The following is a 23,342-nucleotide window of genomic DNA, read 5'->3' as shown; positions in this document are numbered from 1 at the left end:
GGCGAAGACCGCAGGGTTCCGTTCGGCGCGGTGTGAGCTCCGAGGTGAGGCTTGAGTAAGGAAGACGCGTCGGGGGGGGGGTGTTTGTTGGTGCCGAAAGAAAGGTGGGGTGGGAGGAAGGGAAAAAAAACTACAATAAAAAAATAACCCCAACGGGCAGCGTGTTGAACGAGGTCTTGGAAACCTTTGGAGGGGAGGGAGGGGGGGGACCCGGCGCCGTTGGTGGGTGGGCGTGTGGAAGGAGGAGAGCAAAAATGGCCCAAATAATTTTTGATTGGCTTGACGATCAAGGTGGGGGAGGGGCAGGTTGCGGCCTTGGCGCTAGTGGACAGTGTGGGCTTGGGGATGAACGTCTTCTGGCACGGTGCGATGGCCCAAGACCAGGGCACCGAACGACTTACAAGCTGGAAGCCATGAAGCAGACCGGGAAAACGCATCGGGCCTAGAGAGCAGAGGAAAAACAATAAGAGAGAATTCTACCATCTTCTCCGTTCAGAAGCATCGGAAGACCTCCAAGGGCCGGGCCTTTGACTTTGCCATGTACGCAGTTCCATGTGTAGAGAGAGAGTGAGGGTCGAAGTGCATCAAGACAAGGGAGAACGGGAGCCACACCCTCCTCACCCCATAGGCACAGGGGGCACGGGTGCAAACACCGAAACTCCCTGGGGTGGCGAGGTGGCTGCCAGGGCACCTGCGTGTTTGTTTCCTCAAGAAACAAAAACAATAAGAAGGAGGCGGGATGGAATCAATCCATGGAAAGAAAACAAAAGGTGGCTGAACGGGTTGTTTGTTTGGGTTCCAGGGGAGGATCCTACTATACGTGCTACAACCACCTGCACCTAGGTAGGTGTTGCAGGACACAGGGATGGACGGGGATTGGTGGCATGCCGACACAGTAGGTACAGTACAATGGAGTCCACTACCTACCTTGCTGCGTACGCAGTAGCTCCGAAATGTTGTGTGCAGAGCTGAGGTGCGAGTTGTTGATCTCTGCCGGGAATGATACACGGCCAAACCCCACACCAGAAAGACGCCCAAGACAGGACACCTACCACAGTAGACCTACTGAGTACCTAGCTGGAGCTGATGGGCAAGTCCTGAGGGGGACGGTATGTACCTACCTAGGTATCCATGGACATGCACAGTGGTGCAACGTGTTATGCAACCTGGAAGGATGGGCTTCAGGTTCAAGGCTGCCCGTGGTAGGTAAACAAAACACTGGAACCAAAGCATACGAGACGCATGTGCTAACAGCACGCGAAAGACGCAAGACGCGGCGCTGCGTGGATGCCCTGACGATTGGAAAAAAAAAAAAAGATTCCCCAAGTGGGAGAGTGGGGCCACTTGGCTGCACCTCGGACCCCTGTCGGCCGCTGGACGGGACCCGCCCAGCTCAGCTTAGCCCAGCGCAGCGCACCTCAGCTTTACCGCGTATGTACTGTGTAACTACATACTACCCACACAGTAGCTACCTAGTACCGTAGGTAGCCCCGGGCCCTGTCGGCTCTGCTCCACTCGTGTCTTTGCCTTTCTGTCGGGTGACCTCACACGCTGCAACAGCCGATGGACCTAGAGACGGGACCTACCAGCCATCCAATCCATTCCCGGGCCAGGCGCCTATGCATCGCCGCCGACTTGCCGTGGCCCGTGGGCTCCGCGGAGCTTCAGGCTGCGTTCGTGTCAAGGGGATCAGGTACCACCACCTGGGCAGAGAGCCGTCATGTGCCGCAGCGGCCTTGATGGCCAATGCATCCATTCATCCCGTCGGGGACAGGCCCAGGCCCAGGGGAAAACGATGGAAATGAAGGACCGGAACCCGACCCGAGATCGCCAGCTGCTCCTATCGTACGTTGGCTAGGTCACCCGACCCGCTTCACCAACGCTGCCCCTCCGGGGGCTCTCTTGAAGTGCCAATGGCGGATGGTTGAGCTCCCGGCTAGGTACCATGCACGGCTACCATGCACGGCTCCCATCGAGTGCCATTCCCGGCTTCTCTCCAAGCAACCTACCGTACCTAGGTACCTGGGTGCCCAGGTACACCAGAAGCGAGCTCTCTCAGGTCGCCTGCAACCCCCCTCTCCCGTCGCGCTCCCAGCGTTGGATCAAGCTCCCGTCCCGAGCTGTCCGTGTTGTGACCCCGCTTTGCCTGGAGCTTCGGTCCAGTCCCGCCATCGTCACGGTTCATGCCGTTCATGCCCACGACCGACTTGCGTAGACCTTCTTCCTCCCTCTCCTCTCTCCCTACACGGTAGACGCATTTCGAAAGGAGCCAGGCGCGGATTCCACCAACCCGACCCAATCCATGCGCTCTGCCCCGTCGGCACAACACAGCCAGTGATCCCCATCAGGTCACGACCGACCCTCACCTCATCTCACCTCACCCTCCCCTCACCCCACCCTCGCCGCCCCCCCCTCAGCCATGGAGCCCTCTGACTCGGTCTCCAAGGCCGCTAGCAGCTCGTCGGGCTCGCTGGCCGCCGTCGCGTCGGCGCCCATGGAGCGCAAGAGCTCCTCTTCGAGCATTCATAAGCTCGGCCATCTCACCACCCACCGCCAGAGCTTCGCCGACAACCAGCGTTTCCCGCCCCCGTCCCCAAGAGACCGTCGCCACCCTTCCTTGACCCAGCAGGCCGTCCTCGACCTCATGAACCACCCGCCCTCCACCAAGCCGCCCAATCCCCGCTATGCCGGCCGCGACTGGCGCGACATCGCCATCGGCGAGCTCGTCGTGCCCGAAGAGGTCCGGTGGGCGGACCTCGACCAGAGCGTCCAGGACGCAACCAAGGTTCGTTTTTTTACCCTTTTGCCCGTCCGTTCCACCGCCGCTGACCGTCGCCTCCCGCCGCGCCGCAGCTGCTCCTCAAGAACAACCCCAACAATGTCGTGCTCGTCCGCGAGACGCCGTCGTCCAAGCAGGCCGTCTCCACCTTCGACTACGACGACCTGAACACGTACCTCCTGGTGGTGGTCGGCCGCGCGAAGCCCGACCAGGAGGGCCAGGCCGCGCTGTACGCCGGCATCTCGCGAAAGGCCCAGCTGCAGGAGGCCATCTCGCTGCGCGAAGCCCGGCCTCTGTTCCGCAAGGGCGACCTCTGCACCCTCCCCGCCGATGCCACCCTCGACCGCGCCATGGAGGCCTTTGGGAGCGGCATCCACCGCATCGTCGTCGCCAACCCCGCCGGAGAGGCCGTCGGCGTGTTTAGCCAGCTGCGCCTCATCGAGTTCTTTTGGAACGAGGCCGTCAGCTTCCCCTCGATCGAGCGTTTGTACGGATGCCTCCTGCGGGATCTGCAGATTGGCACGCTCCAGATCTACGCCGTCAAGTGAGTGTTTTTTGTTGTTTCTGCTCTAGCCATCCAGATCGCCCGCTCACCACGTACGCGCACGCACCCTTGTAGCCTCGACGCCCCCCTCACCGACGCGCTCCTCCTCATGCACAACGAAGGCCTGACCTCGGTCGCGGTCGTCGACCACGGCCTCAACGTCGTCGGCAACATCTCGACCGCCGACGTCCGCCACCTCACCAACGCCGCCAGCCTCCCGCTCCTCAAGAGCTCCTGCATGAACTTTATCAGCGTCATCCTCTCGGAGCGCGGCATGGAGCACGGCCGCGACTCGTTCCCCGTCTTCCACGTCAACCCCTACTCGACCCTCGCCCACACCGTCGCCAAGCTCGTCGCCACCCGCTCCCACCGCATGTGGGTCGTCGAGTCGGCCTCCCCCTCGCCCAGCGCCCCGGCCACGCCGCTGCTGCAGGCCGCCGCCGGCCCCCTCCCGGTCGTCGCGCCCGTCCCCATCCCCGGCGCCGCCTCGCACCCGCAGCAGACCCCCTCGCAACAGCAGCAGCAGCAGCAGCAGCAGCAGCAGCTCTCCCAGTCCCAGGGCAGCACGGTCCTCCTCCCGCCTCACTCCCCCACCCCACCGCCCCCGCCGCCGCCCGCGTCGTCGTCGGCGGCGGCGGCGTCGTCGTCGTCCATCTCCCCCTCCTCGGCGCTACCCTCCTCCCCGGCGGCGGCGACGGCGGCGACGGTAGCGGCACCCACCATCATCCCCTCGGGCTTCCCCGGGGCCCGCCTCTCGGGCCGCCTGACGGGCGTCGTCTCGCTGACCGACATCCTCAACCTGTTCGCCAAGTCGAGCGGGCTGCGGCCGCTGGACCCGGCGGAGCAGCGGGCGGCGCGCCGGAGGCGGAGCTCGAGCGCGAGCGTGAGGCCGAGCTTGGACGGGGGCAGGCCGAGCGTCGACTATACCAACAGCCGACGGTAATTTTTTTTCTGTTGGTTTGGAAGGTGAAACGAGGGAGCGAGGAAAGAAAGAAGGAAAGAAAAAAAAAACGGGTATCATTGGTCATCGTCATCATCATCATCATCCAGGTCCCTGGAAGTGAAGTGAAAGGTGGAAAGGTTTTTACCTAGGTAGGAATCAGAGAATTGAGAGTCCCGGGGAAAAAGGAAAAAACAGGGAACACCAAAAGAAAGAAAAACCGAGCACAAGGGTGATTTTCTTTTTGTCGGAGAGGACCATGGCGCCATGGAGATGCATTACATTGTACGTCGTGTTGTTGTTTTAGCTTAGGACCTTGTCAGCCAGGCATGTCGCACGTATAGTATACTTTTTTTTTTTCCTTTTGCGGTTCGAGAAGAGAAACACAAAGACACAAAGACCCAACCAAACAAAAAAAATAAGGAAGGATTTTTTCCATGGGTTAGGCGTGGACAAAAAAAAAAGACATGGAACGGAGGTTGGGAACGGGGCTGAACAGCAAACGTCAAGCGTGAGGTGGTGATGAGAATGTATATATTACATAACAAATCGGCCTCAAAGGGTGGCCCATCCATGGCCCTCGTTCTCTTTTCCAAAGCTCCCCCTTATCTACCTCGGTGCCTGTCTAGTAGTTACATGGTATGTGTATGTATCATGTTTTCGAGAATACCATCTTTGAGGTTGACAGGTCCATTCATTTCATGTATCATAGGCGAGGTGCTGTAGGCGGCTATCATGACCGCAGGTCAGAGCCTGGTAAGAAAAAAAAGAAAAGAAAAAGTCTAGAGCATGCAGACATTTCACACATCCAATGGAAGGGAGACGGGTCAAAAAATAGAGGAATCGAGTCTCTTATTGCCGTTGCCACACGCCTACTAAAGATCCCTATCTCTAGGTCCTTGTGGCCTAGTTACCAGACAGACCTACCCACCACCCACCAGCACCAACCAACACTGGTGCAAAAGTCCCTGACCACCTTCAAACCTCCCGACTACCTGACCGTCCTCCGGGGTATATATATATATATCACAGAACCAACCCAGCCAATCGAGGGCACCGACAAAAAAAAAAAAAAAAAAACTCAGACGTAGTACAGCAAGAAATACAGCTCATGTCGCAAGAAAACCAAAGGCCTCACTCTCCCGCTTACGCTCACGGTCCACCTCCCATGTCCTTGCCCAGGCCATGACCAGCACTGCTGGTAACAGTTGCACCAGCATGACGAAGCCCAGACGCTCCAGGCCATGCCACAACGAGATCCAGCTCCGGACCGGCGGGGAAGCATTCGTCTCCCTTTCCCCCCTCCGTTCTCTCCCCCCCTCTCCACCCTCCTCGATATCTCTCCAGGCAACTCTCTCATCGCCCTCCCCTTTCCTTGTTGCTTTGCGTTTCCCAGGTATGCTCGCGATCCCCCGAGGACGAGTTACCGAAGGGGAGCGACCAAGGCCGGCCATCATCAACGCCTAGTCGATGCCCCACTCCGGTTCCGTCGCTGCCCTTGTCCGCCGGCGAGCCACCGCCGGCCCCCCCGCTTCGGCGGCTGTCGCTCCCGTCGCCGATGCTTCCGCCCGCGACGTCGTCTCCGGGGTCGTCTTCGAGTCGCGGTCCGTGCCTCGTCCCCCGCGGCTCGGAGAGATAGGTTCCTCTGGGCATCCCGAGCAGTCATACACCTCTTCCTCTTCCTCCTCGTCGTCGTCGTCGCTGCTCTCAGGATACGCCCCCGCCATCTTGACCCCTCCGTTCCGTCCCTTGAGCCAAATGTCATCATCTCGCCAGCCGTTCCGGCGAGGCCGCCTCCTCGCCTCCGATCCAGCTCCCTCTCCCTCCTCCTCCTCCTCGCTCCAATCCCAGCTTACGCTCACCCTCTCGCCCCCTTCGCCCATCCCAAACGCCAGCCCGCTCCACTCGCCCGCCGCGATCCTCGCGGCGACGTTCAGCATCAAGCTGATCAGGTGGGCCGGCGGCGAGAGGAAAATCTCGCACGTCTTGACAAACACCGTGAGCGGCAGGTGGCGGACGGCAGCCGCCAGCGGGTTCGGGCCCGCGGCGGTGCCTCCGCGCGGGATGGTGACGGATGTGGCGCGGCGGCGGTGGCGGTGAGGGGTCTGGGAGCGGCCTCGGGAAGGGGCGGTGGCGTTGGTGCGCTGGGGGCTGTCGGCGGGAGGTCCGGCGGGAGGGGGGTTGGAGGCGGACGAGGAAGAAGCCTGGGATGCGGACGGGGCGGCTTCTGCCGGTGCGTTGGGCTCCGGCTCGGGGGTCTTCTCCTTGGCAGGGAGCTGGCGCGCGGTGGGGCTTGGCTCCGACACGGATGGCGCCGTAGGGTCATGGCAGTCCAGCTCGACAGCCGAGTCGCTGGCGACGCTCCATGTCTGGGACGGCTTGGCTGTGACGGCGGGGCCGAACGCGGCCGGGAAGGCGGTGGATGCTTGAGGGGCCTTGGTTTGCGGCCCCGGAGACCAGATCACGGGGGAACCGGGGCTGGACAAGGGAGGCGATGGCGGGAGAGGCACGGCGAGCCACGACTCTCGGCCCTGGAGGGACTCGAGGGACTCGGCCGGAGATGCCACGCTCGTCGTGCTTGCGGCCCCGGGGGGCTTCCTAAGCTCGAACGCGCTCCTTCGCCGCGAGACGATGGCCGGAGAGATGGTTGGCTGAGCACCAAAGGCGCGCTTGGCTCGTTCCACGCGGGACATGCTCGGGTTCGGAGCGGGTGCGGGTCGAGCGGGTGTCGGCTCCTCGGCCGGCGGCTCCAGGCTCTTGCCGTGCTCCATCAAGGCCCTCCTCGCATCCCGGGCGGACCGCAGGTCTCCCATGCAGATCGAGCCCCTGGGCGTTCCTTCATGCAGGCGAGCGATCTCGACGCCCGCCGCCGGCGTCAGGGGTAAAGACGCGCTCGATCTCCGGGCCGGCGTCCATGGCCGTTTCTTGACCGGGGTCTGCGGGCGTTCTGGGAGCTCGACGGTAAACGGGCGCTGGAAGGGGCACTCGGTCTTTTCGAAGAGCAGGATGGCATCAAAGACCTCGCGGAGATGCCGCGCGAGGCGCACCTCGCTCTCCTCGGCGACCGGGAGCTCGATGCGCCAGAATTGGGGCCGTCGGATTTGCAGGATGAACTTGCTCGACTCCTCGTCGACGCACCACACCTGGCTCTTGGGCAGGATGGGCTGGAGGGCGGAGCCGCAGCTGAGGAAGGCGACGGAGCCGGGGGCGCGGTAGATTCGGAACGGGCCTGTCATGGAAGCTGTTAGTGATTTTTTTTTTTTTTTTTTTTTTTTTGGTTTGTCTAGCATGGCAGCGCATGCAACATTGCAACATGCGGGGAGACACGCACCGACCGCGATCGTTCGCTCGAGCGGCGACGACCAAGGGAGGGACCCCGGCTCAACATCTGCCGCGCGGGGGTCGAGGGTGAAAGGACGGGCGCCGGCCGTGAAGGCGACGATCTTGACGCTGGGATGATCATAGAGGGTATCGACCAAGCCGTCGGCGGACTGGGGCGATGCGGCGTGCTGCGAGGCCGAGGGAGGTATCGGAGCTGTGAAGGCGCGGCGCGGGCCGGCCGGGGTGGCAGTGTGCGGCCTCGGAGAATCCATGGTGGGAATCAGGGCGTGAGGATGCTGGTGGTGGGAAGCATGTCGGTGATGGATGGAAAGAAGAAGGAAGAAACAAGGGAGAAAGAAGAGTCAGGTAGCTTTGGGGAATGTGAAAAAAAAAAAAAAAAAAAGATCTTGAGCAGGTTGCCAGCGTATGTACGAAGGAGTACTTTGGATGCAAAGCGTGTGTCTGGCGATCGAGACGCGGGATGGATGCGAGGATCCCGCGGGGGAAAAAAGGGAGACCAGCACTCTGAGGGACGACGTCCGTCTCAGGGTGGCACGATGTCAGATCGGATCGGCGAATAAGCGACGCCTTTGACGCCGGCCAAGAGCCCTACTTCCCTGATGATGGTCTTTTATCCCGTCGCAGAAGGGTTGCAAGGGACCACAGACTGGGGAATGTCGGCAATGCTGAGCTGGGTTCCCCGGAAGATGGCCGAGTTGGAAGTGAAAAGGATGAGGAGGAGGGCTTGCAAGCGCTCTGTCCTCGTGTCGCCCACGCCTCGGTCTTGGGAAAAGATGGAATTCCTCAAGAGCTCGAGCGCCAGATCGGGGCCAGAGCATGACCCCACTTGCCCTTTTTTGCCAAGCGCGCCCGCTATTGCTGCTGGCGCATGGCATGGCCATGGCAGCAACACGGCGCATTCGCCATGTCCGCTGACACGGTCCAAGCCAACATAGGGACCTACCTAGGTACCTGAGCAACATCAGCCATGGCTTGCCCAGGGGATAGGGGAACCATGAGCCAATGCTGTTGCCACGGATCTGACACCCTCCAAGAGAAGCTTGATTCACGTCGACATGGCGCGATTCTGTGTTCCATGTTGTTGCACAGTACGGACGCACAGTAGTAGTAACCAGTTACCTTACCCTACAAGCAGTAACTACCTACCTGTAGTTAGTGCGCAGTAATTATAGTATAGTTAGTATGTGACGCACAGAGCCACCTCGGGCGGCTAGATAGTGCAAGACTTGGATGCTGGGCGCAAAAGGGCGTGGTGCTCAAAGTAGCCCGCTAGCGCGTCTCTGATTCGCCACCCGACGCCGGGCCCACTCTGACATGCCCCTGGCCCTGGCGTCCCGCGTGGCAGCGGACGCTGACATCATCGATCCCGCATGGCACCAGGAACCCAAGCGGCCAAGGCCCACACAGCCTATGGTGGTACGCAGCATTACGCAGTACAGGCTTACCGTCCTGGGCATCAAAAGACCAACACACCAACCCACCCACCCAACCTGCCTTCGAGCCTGGAAACCTACGTTCCCGTCTGCATCCTCGCCACGGCGGCTTCTACCTCCCGTGCAACATGTCCCCCGATGCGGCCCGAAGTCGTCGACCTCGTCCCATGGACAAGGAAAAATTCAAAAAGAAGCTGACGGACCTGTCCCACTTCGACCTCAATGCCGTGATCCGTGGCATCCAGCTCACGCTGGTCGGCGGTAAGGGGACCTGGAACCCTCGCCTGGATGCTGACCCTCGCTCACGTGTGGCCTTTGGCTTGGTGTTGCAGCCCACCGCGCTCTCCAGAACCCCAATCTGTTCACGTCGGAGCACTACAAGCAGGCCGCCGTGGCCGTCGCGGCCGGCGTCGCCATCCGCCTGCTCATCGCCCTCCCCATCCTCGCCGTCAAGCTGCTCCTCTTCCTCCTCTCCCTCTTCTTCTCGCTCGACCGCGTCTCCTGGGACGACTCCCTCGTCGGCGGCCTCACCTTCATCGAGAACCACGTCCTCCAGGCGCCCCTCTTCTTCATGAGCCTGATGCGCTACCTCACCCCCGCCCTGGACGACCTCTTCATGGCCTCCCTCCGGTGGGTCGACGAGACGTACGTCGCCAAGCACCGCCGCGACGCCGACCCGACCCGGCTGAGGCCCCTGTACTACCCGGCGCTGAGCCTGTACCGGCGCGGCGACTCGCGCGCCGCCGGCGCCCCATCCGGCCGGCCCGTCCAGCCCCTCGCCGCCTTTTTGCGCCGCGTCCTCCGCCGCGCCGCCCTCTCCCTCGCCGTCTTTGCCGCGTCGTACGTGCCCTACCTCGGCCGCCTGGTCCTCCCGGCCGCGAGCTTCTGGACGTTCAAGGAGGCGGCGGGCATCGGCCCGGCGACCGTCATCTTCGGCGTCGGCACCCTCCTCACGCGCCGGCTCCTCGTCGTGTTCCTGCAGGCCTACTTTTCCTCGCGCTCCCTCGTGCGCGAGCTGCTCGAGCCGTACTTTGCCCGCGTCCGGTTCACCCCCGACGAGAAGAGGCGGTGGTTTCGCGCGAGGGAGGGGCTGCTGTTCGGCTTCGGGCTTGGCTTTTACGTGCTCTTGAAGCTGCCGTTGGTGGGGGTGCTGATGTACGGGATTGCCGAAGCGGTAAGCCTTTTCGTCTCTTTCGTTCTCGCGCGCGCGCCCCGGTGTTCGTTTCGTGGCCGTTGGGTTTTCCCCGATGGAGAGCGTCATGGTCCTATGGCTAACGATTTCGCGGGGGGGTCCGCACAGAGCACGGCGTACCTCATCACCAAGGTTTCCGACCCGCCGCCGCCGCCTGCCGAGAGCGAAGGGTTCGCCGCGACCCAGACCGAGTGGAGGAACAAGCAGAAATTCCTCAGCCTGTCTCTCGGCAACCTCGACACGCTCCACGACAAACCGCCGCCGTATTCCGAGGCGGATCCGTATCCCGTGACGAGGCAGGAATAGCGCATCGTAACCAAAGTTCGGCCGTGCATCTTTCTGGGCTCGGAGAAGAGAACGATGGGGTCATGTTGGATGCTTGTTTGTCATGTAGGCGACAGCGCTATCTGTCCTGAATCAAGGGCCCCTCCCCGAAGATCAGTGCCGAACGACAAACACCGATCTTCTCCGAAAGCGGGCCCTGTGGCATCCCCCAACCCCCGAGATCACGTCACCACGTTGTGAAATATAGATGCCGGATGCCATTGATATCACGCTACATTACCTAGACGAATAGACAAAACAAAATGTTCACGATATCTCTCGGGAACCCAGGAGGCCCGCCGCCAGAGTGATGGATGAATCAGCAGCGTACGGGTGATATGTACGGATGCTCTGATATCTTATCTCGCAGAAGCCCACCCGCTCCTCCGCTCCGCGTCCATGTTGGCTCACCAACCAAACCCCCAAGGCCACCCACTCCGCGGCGTTAGCGGGTCCCGCGCCCTGGTGGGCGAGCCCACGTCCATGGGGTTTTGCCTTCGGCCGCCGCAACTTGCCATGGCCGTGCTGTAGTTCAGGGAGGTAGCTCGTTCCTCCGGAGATGCAGCTGCGGGAGGTGGGGCAAAGCCATGCATCCCCCCCTTGAAGCCTCCCAACCTGGAACCCTCCCCTCGGTCGCATTCTGCTGCGTGGTACCCTGCTGGAACGTTCCGGCGATAAGGGTCTGGATCGTCCACTCAGCCGTTAGCTTCCGCCGTCGGACGGCGGGTTGTCATTCCTTGGCGGCCCTTGGCATTCGGGTCCACCGCCATCCAACTTCCGCGGAGCATCGCCGGGAACTGGCGCTGCGATTGACGTGCTTCGCCGGATGGCTTTTTGGGGGGGGAGGGACGTGTGCGATACGCCCGTTATGACTCTGGCCCTATTATCTGATCGTTAGCCCTTCCCCCCTCCTCCCGCTCTTCCGAACGTGACCGGTCCGGCGGGGAGTGGAGGAGCGCACTGGCCCGAACCATCGGGAGGTTTAGGGGATGGAAACGACACGGAGATGCGCAGAGGATGGTGGGCGTATAAGAAGACCTCGTAGATGTCCCCCTCGCCCCGCGGAGGGATGAAATGGCTGTCCAGACCGCTCCTGTTGTTCCCAAGCCCATCGTTGACTTGGGTCCCTTCCTCTTCGTACAGCATACCGTCCTCGCCGAACCGCCCAGCGCCGCCGCCGCCGCCGTCGCTCACCATGACCAAGGCTCCCATCCGAACCGTCTGCAAGGTCGATCTGGACCGCCCGGCCGAGGAACAGCCGTACCTTCATGTATGTAGAGCAGCCCGGTGGAGAGCCCCGTAGCCCCCGTGGCGACCGTTCGTAGGGATGCCGGATGCTAACACCCCGTAAGAACAGATGGCACCCCGACAGTGAGAATGCTCTCTCCCCCGGTTCTTCAGGATCTCATGGGGGAGGTCTGCCGCGATGCGTATCCCCAACTAACCCCGCTCTCCCATCAAGTTCCCGTTGCCGGGACCATCAAGGACGGCGAGACGGTCAAGATTGAGTGCATGGACTGGTAAGTTCTCCTCTCAGCTCCCCAGCCACGGCCCACGTTTTCGCATCTTCCTCCTGGCTGACACCGCTTCCCATCGTTTCAGGACCGGCGGGCAGATCAAGAACGACGACTGCGCCGATGATGTTCGCTTCGTCGATCTCACCAAGGTCCACTACCTTTCCGGGCCGTTCGAGATCGAGGGCGCCCAGCCGGGTGACCTGCTCCTTGTCGAGATTGTGGATGTCCAGCCGCTCGAAGAGAGGCCATGGGGCTTTACGGGTATTTTCGATCGTCGCAATGGGGTGCGTTCTCTTCTTTGGAGCAAGCCAAGCGTCCATGGGGACCTGAGGGGTTCTCTGCTGCTGCTGCTGCGGTTGCTGCTGCTGCTTGACCCCCCCTTTTCTCATGGACGACGTGGAATCCTGGCCATAGGAACGGATTCATGCTAACCGGGACAACACCCTCCAGGGCGGCTTCTTGGACGAGATCTACCCCTCGGCGTACGTGCCCCTTTTGGCCCTCCTAGACTCGTGCTCCATCAGGCATTCCGGCTGACGCACCCCGTGCCTCTACAGCGCCAAGGCCATCTGGGACTTTGAAGGCATCTATTGCACCAGCCGGCACATCCCGGGCGTCAAGTTCGCCGGCCTCATCCACCCGGGCATCCTCGGCTGCGCGCCGTCCGCCGAGGTGCTCGAGCGCTGGAACAAGCGCGAGGGCGAGCTGATCGCCCAGAACAAGCTCGATCGCGACGTTGCCATGCCGTGAGTCTTTTTCTTTTCTCTTTCTTTGGCCACGATCTCCTATCTCCTAGGGCTCCCCCGCCGGAACCCCGAATTGCCTAGAGGCTGACACGGCGCCCACCCCTCCCCCGACAGCCCGGAGCCCATGAGCGTCCACGCCGGTAGCGCCGACGCCCGGCTCAAGGACAGGATCGGCCGCGAGGGCGCCAGGACGATCCCCGGCCGCCCGGAGCACGGCGGTAACTGCGACATCAAGAACCTCTCTCGCGTACGTCACTGATCTCCACCCCATGCACCCATCCACTCGTCCGATCACCGCCTAGAGGCGCAAGAAGCCGCCGCGGGCTTTTTGTTCTGACAGGCAAAGGGAAAGGGGGGGGGGGGGGGGTCGCGTACCAGCACGCTCGGCTAACCTCTGTTTCCCTCTCTCGCGCGCGCGCAGGGCTCCAAGGTCTACCTCCCCGTGCACGTCCCCGGCGCCAAGTTCTCGGTGGGCGACCTGCACTTCTCGCAAGGCGACGGCGAGATCTCGTTCTGCGGCGCCATCGAGATGGCGGGCGTCATCACCGTCAACTTCCGCGTCGTCAAGAACGGCGTGGCCAACCTCGGCCTCAAGAGCCCCATCTACATCCCCGGCCCTGTCGAGCCGCAGTTTGGCCCGGGGCGGTACATTTACTTTGAGGGGTTCAGCGTGGATGAGGAGGGCAAGCAGCGTATGTTTTTTTTTTTTTTTTCTTTTTTTTCTTTTCGGTTTTTTTCTTTTTCTTTTTTCTTTTCTTTTCGTTTTTTTTCTTTTTGTTTTCTTTTCTTTTTTCTTCCTTTCTTTCTTTTTCTTTCTTCTTTCCCCCCTCCCTTTTCCCCCTTCTTTTTATCATCTAGGATGCATGTCACCAACCAACCAACAAAAAAAAAAAAAAAAAAACAGACTACATGGACGTCACCGTCGCCTACCGCCAAACCACGCTGCGCGCGATCGAGTACCTCCGGCGGTTCGGCTACTCCGACTACCAGTCCTACCTGCTCCTGTCGTGCGCGCCCGTGCAGGGCCACGTGGCGGGCATCGTGGACATACCCAACGCGTGCACGACGCTCGGGCTGCCGATGGACATTTTCGACTTTGACATTTCCCCCGCGGCGGCCGAGGCGGCGGGCGTGCGGAGGCGCGACATGGGCCGGTGCGCGTTCGAGACGGGCAAGACGGAGGGGGACGTCCGGAACGTGGCCGGGCGGTACGCCGAGACGAGCTTTGGCGGGGGGCTGACGTACCTGAAGAAGTAGAGAGAGAGAGAGAGAGAGAGAGAGAGCGAGTGGCCTGAGGGCGGGGTGGGAAGCTATGGATGCACGTCGCCGTCAGGGTTGCGATCCGAGAGAGAGAGAGAGAGAGAGAGAGAAAGGCGTGGGGGGTGGGTGAATTATGGTGTGCCGTCAAGGCGTCAAGGTTGAAGGGCCGCACCCAGCGGGCGGTGACGAGCGCAAAAAAGAACGCTAGGTAGGCGGATGGAATGCGTAACATGTGATAACTAGTAGGTGATATACCGATGCTGCGGCCGTCCTTCGCGGCCCCATGGTCTCTACGCCGAGTGCTTCAGACGCCATGCTTGCTTGCTTGCTTGCTCGCTCGCTCTTTGGAAGAAATACAAAACCCGCTCCCCCCTCGTCGTTTTGTAACGCATGGTCCCCCATGCAGAAAAGATCATCACGCCTCCTCAAGCACCCCACACCGAAACCTCCCTCCTGACAAAAGCTCAGGTGATCTGCAGCTCTCCAAACTGCGTATGGCCCGTCTCCTTCTCGTGCTTGGACGCCTCCTTCGCGCCCTGGCCGATCCAGTTGCACCCGGGCTTCTCGCACTTCAAGACAAAATCGGTCGTGTCGGTGTAGTAGTGCATCTGCTGGAGGCGCCTGGCGAGCTCGCAGGCCCTTTCCAGCACCTCGGCGTCCTCCACCGGCCAGCGCGTCTCGTCCACCTCGACCGGGTGGCTCGGGTCCATGGTGAAGGCGATGCGGTCGTAGTGGATGCCCGAGTAGACGATGATGACGCGGTTGGTCTTGTTTTCGCCGAACCGGTCGATGCGGAGGGTCTACGAGAGGGAGGAGTGAGCCTTGTTTTTTTCTTTTCGTTTCTTTCTTTTCTTTTTTTCCCTTTTTTTTTGGAGGAGAAAAAGGGGGGAAAAGGGCCGACCGGCGTGGGGGACCGCTGACGGACGGACGGACGTACCTTGACGTCGATGGAGCTGATCTCGAGGTTGTAAATGTCCGAGAGGATGGAGAGCTCGATGGCGCCGCCCCACGTGTCCATCTGGCGCATCCGGTTGGTGTACCGCAGCGGCGGCTCCCCGAGGATGGCCGCGTTGTACTGGTCCGGGTGGCTCAGGATGTAGTCGGCGACCTGGTCACGAAGCTTCCTTGACGGGTTCTCCAGGCCGATCGCGCCGCCAAAGGCGGTGACTTGGGGGGAGGGCTGTCAGCACGCTCTTTGGAGCCGTGCAGGGCGTACTTACACATGCAGCTGTTGTCGTCCGGCATGACGCGGAGCACTAGAGGTTCCCGATCAGCAGGCCGGCTGGGGCAAGCGTGCGAGCCGCGGATGGCATACCGAGGTACCCCCCGCGTTCCGGCCACGAGATCGCCGTCTCATCGGGCTCGACCGCCTTGGGCGCGAACGGCTTGGGGGCGGGCTGGCTCTCCGCGGGCGGCGGGGCAGGCTGCGTGTCGGTGGGAGCCACCACGATGGTCTCCCCTTTGAGGCTCAGCTCTCGGATGGGAACGTTCTGAGCGGGCTCGCTGATGTCGAGACTCTTGGGCGGGTACCCGGTCTTGAGGGAGAACTTGTCGAGCCCGGACTTTTCCCGGATGAGCGAAACAAGGTCCCGGAGGGGAGCCTCGTCGTCGATTTCAAGACGGGACTGTCCGCTGGGGGACCGGAGGCTTATTCGAATGAGCATTGTAGCAGGACTCTTTTTAAATACCTACCCTCTCGTCGAGGCGCGCCGGCGGGATCAAGTTGACGCTTGGATGAGAAGGGTGATGTCCGAAATCGCCTCCGTTGGGGAACGGTGCTGGAGCTTGTATGCCCCTCGTTTATCAACGGCGACGGCCAGGCAGCCAAGGCAAACAAGAATCACTGGAGCCAAAGGTCAATAAGCGCCTTTCTTGTCTTTTTGCTTGTTGTAATAGAGTATGCATTGTCACGGATGTTTCTGGATGAGACCAGATGACACGACCGCCATGCCACGCCCCGCGATAAAAGAGGTCCACTTGCCCCCTGAAGCCACTTACATGGCGAGACGCAGTCCGCTTGGAGGTGCTCAACGAGAAAAGGCCAAAAAAAAAAGCAGGGAGATCCAAAACCGAAACCCCGTGGCCAGCTAGCTTCCACGGGTTGCGACCATTTCGTGCCCAACCTGATGGTGATGTCTGTAATAACTAGCACGCCTGGGCGAGGCTGTCCCCGAAGGCGACATGGTTGATTTAGCAGACGGAGAAGGGAGGTGGGGTAATAACGTTGAGGTGGTTTTGCTGGAGCCCCAGATGATGCATGTTCACCCAGCAAACCTTGAAGCGGTGGCTCTATGTTTCTTTCTTCTTGCTTGGTGGCAGGGTTTTTTTTTTTTTTTTTTTTTTTTTTTTTATATCTAGCTATGCTAAAGACCCTCCCTCCTGTTTGGCTGTGTAAAAGGCTCAAGCTTCCCGATGAGGTGTTTGAGGTTGACTTACACCCGGGACGCCCCGTTAGTTACTGTCTGTCTTACAAGCCGGTCGCCATTTCGGCTCGTCGTCCCCTCTTGCGGCGTCGGCTATTTGGCCCAACCAAGCCGGCTATCCGCACGGTGGTCTCACACGGTCCCGCCCAGGACCCACGGCATGCAAGCCGGCCGAGCCAATCACGTATCGGGGCCTTAGCGTGTTATCGAGGCGCGACCCAATTCCAAGGCGACGCCAAAGCTGCGTTTCGACAAACCTTCGGCCGCGCGCGGTGGAGTTTTGTTCGAGTCGCAAACCGACGGGACTCGCCCTTTCGGTTGACGTACCCATCCACCACGCCCTTTTAAGGTGAAGAATCCTCGTCCGAACTTTTGCGCTGGCCCTGCCATGCCCACTTTGCGTGAGCGACCCAGCCGAGGCGACATCTCGCCCGCAAAGAAAGCATCCCAGATTTCTCCCGCGCGATCGTCTCCCCGGAAACGCAGATCCAGCATGGCCAACGACGCGATCGAGGTGCGCGAGTCCATCGAGGCCAAGGGCGATGCCGACAACGACGTCGAGATGGCGGATGCCGGCACCCCGGCAAAGCAGCTCGACAAGATGGACATTGACGTGGATGCCGACGCCGACGCCGACGCCGACGCCGATGCCGATGCCGATGCCGATGCGGACGGAGAGCTGGATCCTGCGCCCGCCGCCAGCGCCAACGCCAACGCCAACGCCAACGCCGATGCCGACGCCGACGGCGAACCCGACGACATGGACGAGGAGGCGCGCCAGGAAGCGCAATGGCGCAAAACGCTGAACCTCATCCGGGACACGTCCGAGTACCTGTGTCGCTACACCATCAAGGTGGACGGAGAGTATGCGGCCGCTTGCAACGGCTCCTCCCGTGCGACGAGATGCTGATGCACATCGCCAGGGATCACGAAATCGCGGCCAGCTTCCAGCGCCTGGTCAACAAGCGCAGCCTGCCCGACTACTTTGAGGTCATCAAAGAGCCCATGGCGTTTAGCACCATCCGGGTAAGCCGCTCCGGCCCATTTTCCATTTTCCCATGCCATCTCCCCCGCCCTTCCTCCTGCTCCCGCTTGCGCACGCTGCTTACCGCTGCTGTGCAGGCCAAGCTCGGCAAAAAGACGTACAAGGCCTTCGGCGAGTTCGTGTACGACGTGACGCGCATCTGCCACAACGCCCAGGTCTACAACCGCCCCTCGGCGCCCGTCTTCTCCGACGCCGGCCGCTTGCTCGAGGTGTTCAAGGAGAAGCTGGACGAGCTGGTCAAGGAGGGCCAGATCACGGCCGAGGAAGCCAAGATCCCCGACCTGGGCCCGCTTCCCGAGTTTGAAGAGTCGCCGCCGCCCGAGGACGACGAGGACGAGGACGACGAGGACGAAGAAGAGGAGGAAGACGACGACGACGACGACGACTCGGACGACGAGGGGCGCCGGCGCGGAGGAAGGCGCCGGCGTCGCGGGCGCGCCCGGAGGTGGGATGACGACGACTCGGACGACGCCAAAAAGAGGCGCGGCCGGCCGCCCAAGGTGCTCACCCCCACCGAGGCCCGCATCCAGGCGATCCTCAAGGGCCTGCGCCGCTTCAGGAACGAGCACGGCCGCCTTCGCGTCGCGCACTTTGAGCGCCTCCCGGACAAGTCGGAGCTGCCAGAGTACTACGCCATCATCCGCAACCCGATCGCGCTCGACGTCATCAAGAGGAAGCACAAGCGCAAAAAGTACGCGTCGGTCGACCAGGCCATGCAGGACCTGGAGCTCATGTTCAACAACGCCAAGACGTTCAACGAGGAGGGCAGCGAGATCTACCAGGACGCGGCGGAGCTGGCCGCGCAGGCCCGGATCCTGGCGGAGCAGGAAAAGGCCAAGCCCGACGACGACTTTCGCGACGAGGACGGCAGGCTGCCGCTGGACGGCATCGAGCACCGCGGCGAGACGTGGCGCGTGGGCGACTGGGTGCACATCCGCAACCCCAACGACCTGTCCAAGCCCATCGTGGCGCACATCTACCGCGCCTGGTCCGACACGACGGGCCAGAAGTGGATCAACGCGTGCTGGTACTACCGGCCCGAGCAGACGGTGCATCGGTTCGACAAGCACTTTTACGAGAACGAGGTGGTCAAGACGGGCCAGTACCGCGACCACCGCATCGAGGACGTCGAGGACCGCTGCTTTGTCATGTTCATCACGCGGTACCCGCGCGGCCGGCCCCGCGGGTTCCCGCCCAACAAGGCCATCTACGTGTGCGAGTCGCGCTACAACGAGGAGCGGTTCCGCTTCAACAAGATCAAGACGTGGGCGAGCTGCCTGCCGGACGAGGTGCGCGACAGGGACTACGAGATGGACCTGTTTGACGTGCCCCGGAACATGCGCAAGGTGCCCAGCCCCATCAAGCACCTGCTGCAGGCCGACGCCAAAGAGACCGACGACCTGCCCAAGCCCACCTGGCGGAGCCCCAACGCGCCGCCCTTGATCGGAGCCGTGCACCGCCGGCCGAGAGAGCCGAACGTGAGTTTTTTTTTTTTCTTTTTTTTTTTCTTTTCCTCTGTTTTATTCCCTTTGGAGCGGGCACCCCGAGCCGCGGCGGCTGTGTAAGGGTAAGACTGGCGGTTGTGGAGGTTACGCCTCACGCTCGCGTGCGGCCCAAGGATTTCATTTTAGCCTTGCTTCAGCTCCCGCTGCTGCTTCAGCTCCCGCTGCTGGTGCTACTGGCGCTGCGCTGGCGCTGGTGCTGGTGCTGCCGCTGCTGCCTTGGGAAATCTCTCCCCCCCCCGACGCCTTTGCTTGATTCGTGCCCTCGGTGATAGGGATCGCCATCCCATCCAACTTTGACTTTGCACCTCACCTCACCTCGGGGTTCCCCCCCCCCCCCCCCCCATCCCTCCATCCATCGCCTCGATGACATATCGCTTCTTTTCTTTGCGACTCGGGTTTGGAGCAAGAATGCATGCGCTGACCCAACCCCAGGATTCGCCTCCGCCCGAGCCGCATCCCATGCCCGCGGCGGTCGCGTCCGTGCCCATGGCCATTGCGCCGCAGCAGGTCCCCATCAAGACCAACGTTGCCATGCCTGGAGGTCCGCACTTTATGCACCCGACCGTCGTGGCTCCCGGCCCGACGCCGGCGCCGCAGCACTTCCAGATGCAGCATTTCCAGCCGCGACCCGTGCCGCAGCCGGCTCCTCACCCGGCCGCGCCTGTTCACCTGCAACCGCAGCCGATGCCGATGCAGATGGCCCCGCCGCCGCACCCGGGAATGCAGCCGATGCAGCCCGGCGCGCACTTTGCTCCCCCTCCGGGCCCTTACCCGCCGCAGCAGTACGCCATGCAACCCCCGATGCCGCCGCAGCCCGTCATGCCCTACCAAGCCTCCGGCCACATGCCGCCGGCCGCTTTCGACCAGCACCCCCGCGCCGTGCACCCCGTGGCCCCTCCGCAGCATCAGCCGCCCATGACCCCCTCGCGCCCGCCCGTCGTCGCCGCCGCCCCGCCGCAGCCGCCGCCGCAGCATCAGCCGCCGCCGCCGCCGCCGAGCGTCGCGCCCGTGCACCACCCGGCCATGGCCCCCAACGCGGGACCCCCGCCGCCGCACGTCTACAACGTCCCGCGCGCCCCGGAGGTGTACACGCTGCCGGATCACGTCGACGCGGCGATCCCGGCCGAGCTGCGCGAGCAGTTCCAGCGCGACGAGCAAGGGCGGGTCCTCTTCTTCACGTCGCCGCCGGCGCCGCGGCCCGAGAGCCGCGTGTCGGAGCAGTACGCGGGGCTCGGCCACAGCGTGCGCCACCTGGCGAGCATCCGGGCGCTGCGGGAGGAGCGGAAGCGCAAGCGCGAGGAGCGGGACGCGGCGCTCGCGCGGGAGCAGGCGGCGAGGAGGAAGGCGGCGGCCGAGCGGGATGCGAAGCAGGAGGAGGAGCAGGAGGAGCAGGAGGTGGTGGTCGACCGGGAGGCGCTGGAGGCGCAGGCCGAGGAGGTCCGGAGGTTCCTGGTGGCGTGGGCGGAGGAGATGCACCGCGGCACCGAGGCGCTGAAGCAGCAGCTCGGAGGAGGCGGGGAAGAGATGAAGGAGAGGGAACGAGGCAACAAGGGCCCGAGCGAGGAGGAGAGGCGCAGGGCGAACCTGGAGTGGTACGCCGAATACATGCTGCAGAAGGGGGAGTTTACGGCGGAGCAGAAGAGGGAGTTTGAGGAGGCGTTTGTGAGGAAGGGGAGGAAGGAGGTGGCGGCTTGATGGGGCTCGATGGAGAGCGTTGGACTTTTGCGATGGGCTAGGATGCATAATAGGGTATAGATAGGGTACTTGGGGGGTTTTCATGGGGTGCTTACCTAGGTTCCGGTACCGTCTCCGTCTCTGTGTTTGACGGAGGGGAGGACCTCTGGACGAACCGCATTTCTATGGACTTGCTACTGCTGCCCTGCCCTGCCCTGTCCTGTCCTGTCGAGAGGGGGTCATTTTGTCATCAGAGAGGTACGGATGGGGGGGCGGCGCAAGGGGTTTTTTACACTGGGATTCTCAGAGGGCTTGCCAACAATGCAGGAATGACTACAACACCTCCTGTCCAGTCTTTCTTATTCTCGATGATGATGATGCTTCGATGATGATGATGATGAGGCTTCGACATGGAACCCGCCAGGCCCAGCGCTTCCACCATCGGCGGAACATGGAACGCAGCATTCAAACGCCCCCCTCTCTTTCGTCGTCCTGGACAGATTCCCCGCGATGCCACGTCCCTAGGCCGTCCGGGCGGGGGCGATTGGCCGTTGTTTGAGGAACGGGCGTCGCGTCGGGCAGCGTTGAAGGCGGCCAGAACTTTCCATGGACGGCCCCGGGTCTTGTGTATTAATAATAAGCGTTCCTCTCCTCGGCGTTACAACCCTTGGTGCGCTTCTTTTCGGCCTCCCCTTCTGGCGGTAGTTTGTGCTCCGATCCGAACCGCCCTCCTCACGGCTGCCGGACGGACCCTCCGAAGCACCGCCACGGCCCGGCAGCGCTCGGGCTCTCACATCACGACTCGTGAATGCGGGTGCACGTGGATGCACGTGGATGGGGGTGTTTCTGTGCACTACGCGTGAGAGAGAGAAGCCGTGAGGAGAGGGTGGCAAAAAAGAACAGCCAGCCTCGTCGGCCAACCTGGAACCCCACGCCTTTTTGTTTTAGAAAAATAAAAGGCGACGGGGGAGGGGAAAAGATAAGAGAGGTGCGCTTTGGTCGTCCCGGAGAGGAGGGGGGGGGGGGGGGGAGGGGGCAGATGGATTGGATAGGTGTTTTACGTCAGGCCCGGCCCCCGGCGTCGGCATCGTCAGCCAAGCCTTTCTTTTTCTTTTTCCCCCTCTGATAACCTCGATAGGTTTTCGGTTCCGGATGGAGAATACCAGACAGGGTCCATGGTGCTCCAAAGAAGGATCAGAGAGGCGTGAAGCGGGCGGGATTGGAGCCAGCTGGCCGGGTCGCTATGGTTCAACGGCCCTGTGCTGTAAGAGCATGCAGGCCGGGGGGGAGGGGGGAAGGGGTGCAACCTGGGTCTTGCGGCATGCGAGATGCGTTGTCTCCATTCAATTCGCCTTGGAAGGATGCGGTAAAAAAGGACGAGGCCTGCATACGCTGCTGCAGATGTTGAGTGGGTGGCTTGGGCGCGTCCCCATCTTGGGAACCTGGAACCCAAGTGAAGAGAAGAGGGGCCGGGCCACCTGACTTTGCTCATGTTTTTTTGTTCTTCCATTTTCAGCGTTCACGGGGCAAGGGGGGGAGGAGAAGGGAGGGAGGGGGGCTCGGACAACTGGCTGAAGGGACGGGAGTCAGTTCTCATTTGGGTCACCTCATCACCTTACAACCTCCACCACTTAGATCCAAAATGGGGACAAAAGAGAGGGGGAGAGAGGGGGATGGGATCACTAATTACAGAGTTGAGGAGAAAGGAACCTCAGTGGATGGCTGGAAAGAGGAAAAAAAAACAAAAACTCAAAAACGATGGATGGGATGGGACTATCAAAGGCTATTTTTGTTCTGAGGAAAAGGAAAAGAAAAAGAAAAAGAAATGAATCTATAGTTGTCTGAAGAAAGAGTTCACCTGGATGATGCTAGAGGATCGGGTAGATACCTTAGCGGGTACCTGAGGCAATAACCAGGCAATGCAATGGGTTGAGACTCAGCTCTGCCTAACCGTTGTGTTGATGCCCCTGAGTGCCCTACCTAGGTACCTACCTACCAGGTACCTAATGTAGGTAATGCCCGAGCCCCCGAGCCGCTGTTGGAGAGTGAGTTCCCGTCCATGCCCTCCAAGCCCCCCCAGCTCCAGAGAGGGAAGGGAGGGGAATCGAAGGCTGAAGCAAGCGAGCAACCGAACCAAACAACTGGAAGGGCCAGGCTTCCCTTTTCTTCGAGGCCTTGCCAAGCCTTTTCCCCAGAAACTCAGTGGGCTCAGTGGGCTGTCGGCATGAACCGCCCCACTTGGCCAAGTCATCAACCTCGCCCAGCTTCTGGCGACGCCTGTCGTCTGTCCGTCTGTCTGAACCCAACTCACGTCTCCTCCCTCCCTCCCTCCCCCCCCCCCCCTCTCTCAACCACCATCATCGCCACGCATCACAACCCACGGGCTCCCTCTTGACGCCCTCTTACAGCCTTCCCTTTGGCTCGCCGTTGTTGGTTTTGGGTTTTTTTTTTTTACTACGTTCCTCCATACCTCTATACCTACCTACCTAGTCCAACCTTCCGGCTTCCTTGGCGCTTGAACATCTCCATCTTTCGGCGTCATCTGAAGTGATCCCGTGCCACCCTGCCACCCTGCCACCATCCCGCCGACACCTCAACATTCCTCACGCAGCCTTACC

General features: G+C 61.6%; 6 protein-coding genes across 6 annotated transcripts; 4 read left to right on the top strand and 2 right to left on the bottom strand.

Moving 5' to 3' along the window:
- Nucleotides 1-2,419: 2,419 nt before the first annotated feature.
- On the top strand, nt 2,420-4,266 carry VTJ83DRAFT_2945 (uncharacterized protein; the record flags this gene model as incomplete). The annotated part of the gene is made up of 3 exons (XM_071009271.1): nt 2,420-2,785; nt 2,854-3,323; nt 3,399-4,266. 3 exons carry the CDS (start codon nt 2,420-2,422, stop codon nt 4,264-4,266), a joined length of 1,704 nt encoding a protein of 567 aa, XP_070866826.1.
- Nucleotides 4,267-5,726: 1,460 nt separating this feature from the next.
- Nucleotides 5,727-7,856, bottom strand: VTJ83DRAFT_2944 (uncharacterized protein; the record flags this gene model as incomplete). The annotated part of the gene is made up of 2 exons (XM_071009270.1): nt 5,727-7,492; nt 7,595-7,856. 2 exons carry the CDS (start codon nt 7,854-7,856, stop codon nt 5,727-5,729), a joined length of 2,028 nt encoding a protein of 675 aa, XP_070866825.1.
- Nucleotides 7,857-9,166: 1,310 nt separating this feature from the next.
- On the top strand, nt 9,167-10,536 carry VTJ83DRAFT_2943 (uncharacterized protein; the record flags this gene model as incomplete). The annotated part of the gene is made up of 3 exons (XM_071009269.1): nt 9,167-9,299; nt 9,371-10,212; nt 10,339-10,536. 3 exons carry the CDS (start codon nt 9,167-9,169, stop codon nt 10,534-10,536), a joined length of 1,173 nt encoding a protein of 390 aa, XP_070866824.1.
- Nucleotides 10,537-11,749: 1,213 nt separating this feature from the next.
- On the top strand, nt 11,750-14,074 carry VTJ83DRAFT_2942 (uncharacterized protein; the record flags this gene model as incomplete). Its single annotated transcript, XM_071009268.1, has 9 exons — nt 11,750-11,824; nt 11,907-11,925; nt 12,017-12,074; nt 12,157-12,355; nt 12,522-12,553; nt 12,629-12,817; nt 12,932-13,064; nt 13,239-13,509; nt 13,722-14,074. The coding sequence occupies 9 exons, from the start codon at nt 11,750-11,752 to the stop codon at nt 14,072-14,074; spliced, it is 1,329 nt and encodes a 442-aa protein (XP_070866823.1).
- A 467-nt stretch (nt 14,075-14,541) lies between these two features.
- Nucleotides 14,542-15,741, bottom strand: VTJ83DRAFT_2941 (uncharacterized protein; the record flags this gene model as incomplete). The annotated part of the gene is made up of 4 exons (XM_071009267.1): nt 14,542-14,877; nt 15,015-15,244; nt 15,298-15,333; nt 15,393-15,741. The coding sequence occupies 4 exons, from the start codon at nt 15,739-15,741 to the stop codon at nt 14,542-14,544; spliced, it is 951 nt and encodes a 316-aa protein (XP_070866822.1).
- A 1,147-nt stretch (nt 15,742-16,888) lies between these two features.
- Nucleotides 16,889-20,745, top strand: VTJ83DRAFT_2940 (uncharacterized protein; the record flags this gene model as incomplete). The annotated part of the gene is made up of 4 exons (XM_071009266.1): nt 16,889-17,364; nt 17,424-17,526; nt 17,623-19,023; nt 19,483-20,745. 4 exons carry the CDS (start codon nt 16,889-16,891, stop codon nt 20,743-20,745), a joined length of 3,243 nt encoding a protein of 1,080 aa, XP_070866821.1.
- Nucleotides 20,746-23,342: the final 2,597 nt, after the last annotated feature.

The sequence above is a fragment of the Remersonia thermophila genome, chromosome 3 (genome assembly GCF_042764415.1).
Source record: "Remersonia thermophila strain ATCC 22073 chromosome 3, whole genome shotgun sequence".
In the NCBI taxonomy this organism is placed as follows: Eukaryota; Fungi; Ascomycota; class Sordariomycetes; order Sordariales; family Chaetomiaceae; genus Remersonia; species Remersonia thermophila.
The sequence above is the reverse complement of the archived record's forward strand: the minus strand, read 5'-3'. Positions and strand labels throughout refer to the sequence as shown.